This window comes from Diadema setosum, chromosome 19, assembly GCF_964275005.1.
Source record: "Diadema setosum chromosome 19, eeDiaSeto1, whole genome shotgun sequence".
Classification (NCBI taxonomy): Eukaryota; Metazoa; Echinodermata; class Echinoidea; order Diadematoida; family Diadematidae; genus Diadema; species Diadema setosum.
In genome coordinates, this window is record NC_092703.1 from 311,728 (window position 1) to 317,727 (window position 6,000).

General features: G+C 38.5%; 1 protein-coding gene across 1 annotated transcript in view; it reads right to left on the reverse strand.

Annotated features, from left to right (window-relative positions):
• The window catches only part of LOC140242866 (glutamate receptor ionotropic, kainate 2-like), a 41,655-nt gene extending 36,540 nt beyond the window's left edge, over positions 1-5,115 (reverse strand). The window contains exons 1-2 of the mRNA XM_072322612.1: positions 5,076-5,115; positions 759-929 (exon numbers count right to left, since the gene is read on the reverse strand). Coding sequence (XP_072178713.1) covers positions 759-929; positions 5,076-5,115 — 211 coding nt within the window. The remainder of the gene's footprint in view (positions 1-758; positions 930-5,075) is intronic.
• Between the last annotated feature and the right edge of the window lie 885 nt (positions 5,116-6,000).

Consider the following 6,000-nt stretch of genomic DNA (forward strand, 5'->3'; position numbering starts at 1 on the left):
GATGGACTTACTTTAAAATGTTTACAAATGGCGCTTAGACCATTTTGCGATGAAACCCTTCATTTTTTACTTCAACACGGTTTCTCCTCCATGTAACCGTGGTAACTGGAATCGGAATGAAATATATTAAGATACAAATCAGGGCCCCATTTCATAAAAGATGTTAGGATGGCAACTCTTGCTGGAATTACAACTTTCAATCGCAACAGCCAAGCAGAAAGCTGGATTCTTGTCGTTACTATGACAATTGCCATTCAAGCAAGAGTTGCTATCATATCAACTTTTTATGAAATGGGATCCAGAAAGCTAAACTGGATGACTTGGAAACAGTAATTGAGTTACCAGTTAGGTTCTTTAAACATTTCATTTAATTTTCTCCAGGTGTTTAAGGTAAACGGCGACAGGCTATATTATAAAGTACACTGCTTTATTTTGTTTGCGCATTTGGGATGAAATGGGATGGATAAAGACGACCTTTCGTCAACTTTTAGTCTTTACTTGTCTGTTTCTCACATCCACACCATAAGTGTGCAAACATGATGCATTGTAACTAAGCACAACTAATCCTCTGTCCTTTTAGCGTGTTTGTCAACTAATTAGAATGATTTATAGAGCTAGTAGTAGTGGAATAGATAGGGTTTTACAGACTTTTGTAGTGTGCTATTGAAGCGAGGAGCAATGGCGGCCTGAAGTTAGAGAAGCTCGCTGCCAGGGAGGGGGAAGAAGAGAAAGTGATGAATAGGCGTTAGGTTACTCACCTTTCTTGGTGGTCTCAAAAGTGTCATTCCCCCGGATGTTTTGTGTCTCAGGAGTAAGAAGAGTCTTATTCACCGAGGGATCGCCTCGAATTTCCGCGTTTGTCCTCTCAATAGCAAATCTGAAGGCCGCCTCTTCTTTGCTTCTCGTCCCGTCCATATTGAATATGCCACCTGTCGAAAAACAAAAATGAATAGTCAAGCATGAACATGAATCTTTTATATCACTGGTTCTTCCTGTGCTATTCTGAGGGGAAAATGCAGAAGAGGTTAGGGAAAGATGATCAAATCTTTGGTATTTTATTACCGGATTACAGTTTGTTTGGTGATGATTCATCTCAACGTGGCTGAACAAGAACACAAATGGAATTTAACAACTGTCTTGAAATTCTAGTTCATGTATGATATTTGGACAGGGAGACTCATCATACACGATCATTTCTTACTACTTCCTTTTTTTAACTTCCTTCCCATCAATGGGCAGTGTTGGATGGCAATGAATTTCAAAGCTACTTTGCAATATTCCTGGTTTTCTTTTCCTTGACCTCCTCTTTATCACACGGAAGTTTAACATGGATGAGCACTTTCTTTAAGGAGATAATGTATTATTAACATTTATACTTTTTTTTTGTTTCACACATTTTTATAATGCATATTTTCTCCTTCGCTGCAGCAGCTTTCGTTGTCTGCCCTTTCCCTGTATAATCTGGGTAGTGTAGATTAATATGTTTCTCTTAAAGTCGGTTTCTGATGATCTCTCTGTTGTCACTTAGTGTCACTTACAGTATTACAGTTGAACGCAAGTGAAAACTTTTAGATTTTGATTTTGGAATAAACTTGTTCCGCTTTCAGTCGCTAGGGCAGTTCGTACGATACTGTGTTGGTACACGCAAAACCATAGCAGCTGTAGTATTTTTCTATTTTTGTCACTGCTCCACCCTTCCAAACCCTCAACTGATATCATCATTAGTGGACTGTTTCCTCTCTTTAACGTGATCATAATTTTAAGTGAATTACCTTATATATGAGGCTTGGATATCAATGACTTAGTTTTAAACCATTGGTCTATTCATCTCTCAGCTTGACATAACTTCTCCGGTTGGTATCAGTTTAAAAAGCGCACTTCTTAAATTTCCAGTACAGATAGACAGAGTGTCAAATGAGTAACAAAATATGTCAAATGCGTCTTCGTAATTCACTCCAGCGACTGAAATCTTCTCAATTTTCTGAACCATGCAGGAAGAGCTAAAATAGCTCATCCTATGAACATAATTACAAAAAGATCATCAAGGAAGAAAGTAGACCATACAGTGGAAACTGGAAAATATTTTGTGTGGTTTGAGGATATTTGTGCCGTTTGCGCGCTTGTCTATGGGGAACCCATGTTAAAATTGTTATTCAAAATTCGACTCTGAAATACCAAACATGCTGGTTACCCCTCTCAAGTAAACAAGTATTTTTAAACAAAGATCTGCCAGTAATGTTAAAAAAAAAAAAGTTCATACGATATCATAGAAATAAAAACATTGTCAAATTGTTTGGGGTGTGATTATGTGTTCTTTTAAAAACAGCTTAGGCCCTTTCAGATAAAAATGTCTAGTTACGTAAACATGGTAAGCTGATTTTGGTCTTTATAATGTAAAATGGTAAGAGGCATTAGTCAATCAATTCTAACACCTAAATTTAGTATATCTTTTGATTCACTGAAATAAACGATCACGAGGAGGGAAGGAAAAGGAGATAGCACCATGAGATGCCAAGAGACACTTATCGAAGCTGAAGGCTGGTTGTCCGACGGGATGCTACAGTCAGTGGCGTCACTGAGTGTTTGTGTCACACCACGAGGGATCAACTAAAGCCTGAGTTTCCTACCCTTCAAACATATATCAACAGAGGGAACAAGTGGCTTACGGTGAGTGACAGTCTGAATGAACACCAAACAATTGTACTGGAAAATAAACTTACAAACAGAAAAGATTTTGAAAAACATCTTAAAGTACATCCTCATTTTCTTTGTTTTGTTTCGCTTATCGCTGGTAGTCCTTAATACTCTCAATGCTTGCCTGATTTTGTATATTCGAAAAGAAAAATAACGTAATCACGTGATTGATAACAGAGTTAACTGCAACCACTGACTGTACGATTTCATGATCATCTCTACACGTGTTATTCCCCGAAACAAAGTGGATCGTTCTAGAACAAAGTAGGTTGATGATAAAGTCACCTGACAAGGCTGATGTGGCCAAGTAATGGAGGATTCAGTTTTACCAGAACCAAGACACAGACCAATTGATGATTATGGCTTAAACGAACTCGTACAGGTGAGATGCGAGGTTTTCGATTGTGGTGAGTACCACACCATATGGACAATTAATTTGTTGAACAACTTTCCATCATCATTAATGCCTAGTTCCCCCTCTCTCGTTCCCTCGCTCCCTCATACAAACCAGCACTCACACACACGAGCACAAACACTTTTTGTCTCTCTTTCTCTCTCTCTCTCTCTCTCTCCTTTACGTCCATCTTTCAAAGGCCTTGACACGTCTGTTTATTCCCATACCCATCACTTTATCTCCGTTTGTTGTTCTTTCTTTCCTATCTCTAGCCAGGCCTCCATACCCCTGCCTGTCCCCATCATTAGCTCTATTCCAATCATGCATATAAGATATTAATGGATGTCTGTCGATTTGTCATTTCTTGAAACTCTTTGCTGCGATGCATGTCTCTCTTCTTTTCTTTCTACCTTAACTTGTTCACCATTAAAGCTTGCACAGAGTTGCTTTATCATTAAAAGTTGTAGAATTACTTTTGCATAGCAGGGAATTTTTACTGCAAAAGAAGAGAACAAAGACAATCTTTGATCATTAGAGTTTCTCGTGCGCTTGTTGGAATGTGTGGTGTTATTTTTATGATATCAAAATGCCTAAAAAGAATAAGTTTTGTGTGAAGTTTTTATGTATGCGGAAGTCTGCAAGGATACATTGTTGTGCAATCCCTGCTAGCATGGATGTTTACCTGAACGCTGGTAATATTCTGTTGGTTGTTTGTTTGTTTAAACAGGAAAAACATAGCAACTCATCGGAAGTAAGCATAATTTATGGAATTCTCTCTACTCCTATTTTTTTTATTACCTTAATATGAGACTCTTCAAAAATGAATGTAAAAAGTCGTTGCGAATTTAGTGTGGTTTTTGTCAGATTTACATCGAGCAGGATTTCTTTTCTTATATAGTACTAATTATACACTGTTTTTCAATTCTTTACACTGAGTCAAGTAAACCTGGGAATAACCACTTAAAGCTTATCCTTTTCAAATACACGTGTAACCGGTATGGGCACAACGTGACTACGATTTGAGTACCAGTAACCACTTTCAAAAGCGTTCGGCGTGATATTTAACCCCTGTACCGTGTAGAGGTACTCTTAATGGGTTGTAAACTAGACTGTGCTGTATTTTAGTGAAGCATGCTTACTAAACCACACTCCATGAACGTATTGGATTCCCCCTTTTCACCACCGAGTAAGTGTGGTATGAAATGGAGAACAGTGGCGTGTGAAGGGTCCATTGCCACGTTCAGACAGGGAGAATTAGAACAAAAAGACAGACTTGAGTATACACCACACCAGAAGGCGTTTTAGTGCATAGAAAATGGATTATACTAAAAGTAATTAATAACAATGGCTTTTGGTAAAGGATCCCAGACTCAGCGAAACAGATAAGAGATTGCTTTGCACTGCTCATAGTGGTCGAACTGACACATATACTTTGTTTTTGTTACTATGGCAGGATTCGTATGAAGTCCATTACATGAATATCAACCGTCCTTTGAAATAATTCGAATGAGTAATTTAAGTAACTCGAATCCATTGCTTGTATATTCCCATTGCATGAGACCAAGCAAGAAGAACGAAGAACACTTTACGGCTTCTTAAATCTATAGTGTTTTGACTCATCTCTCTTCACATAAATATCCCAAGCAAGCTATATCACATACTATCTTAAATGTGATGAAATCGAAGTCGAAGTTTGCATTAGCGTAGCTATTGATACATGCCAAAAGAGTACTACAGACACAATTTCTGAGCAGATACACATTTCTTGTCAACAAAGTTGCCCAAACGCAAAACATTCATTAAAACACTTTTTGTTTGTTTATTCTACTTGTTTGTGCCTGTAGTTGTGGTATGATGATTCAGATCTCGTGAGAGCAGTTTTACATTTACCAGAAAGTCAAGGCACCGATACTGTTTTATTGGGAAGTTTGTTTCTGATATGAACGCCCCAGACCAGATGGCTACATGTTGACAGTGCACTTCACACGTGGGTTTATCTCCAATCTGTAGGCGGTGGAGAGCGCCATGTTATTACTCCAGTAATTTATGCTGCGAGACTCGCCGTGGCCATGTGTGCCCAGGCTTCTTGTAGTCTCGTAATTTTACCCGAGAGAATAACCATGATCCCTTCCAGGTAAACTCGAACCATTCTCTATTTGAAGGTCGCTATGCTAGCTCGTGGCAATGAATGCCCGCAAACACAGGACAAACAAGAAAGTTGTCAACCCTTGGGATGAGGGGCGACCGAAGCTAGCAGAAAGGCGTCACTCTATTTGACCGAACCAATTGTGAGGGGTAGTCTTGGCACACGCGGGGTTACGGCAGAGTGATCAACGAATGAATAGCATCTTTTATCCCACGTAGCTTTCTTCCGCGGTATTAACATGAGATAGAAACTAAGAAGTAAACTTTCACTAGTTTCCTGACTATGAGTATCTCCACAGATGTTTATATAGAGTATTGAAAGTATGTTTGATAACAAGAATCATCTCTCTTCTCCTCGTACATCGAAGAGTAAAGAGTACATTAGGAATGGCTCATATGCCGGTCGATATTCACCCACGCAATGCTGTAAAATCAAACTCATATCAACATGATCACATCAAACCAAGAACACACCAAACGCGAAGTCACTTTTGTCATTTAGTATGTAGGCGTTATAATGACTTATGACAAATATCCATTTATCAAACTCATAGTGCTTTTACCAGTGAAACGTAGTTCGTGTGTTAAAAGACGAGTATAACAGCGATATAGTTATGGCAGATGTGTAATGGCTTAATGAGAATCTCCAACTTCTTTCTTGTTTTTCTTTTGTTCTGTTGTTATTGACAGCACGTTTAACAGACCGAGCTTTGTCAAAGTATATTTTGCAGGCACGTTACCAAACTCGGAAGTAGACGAAATATTAA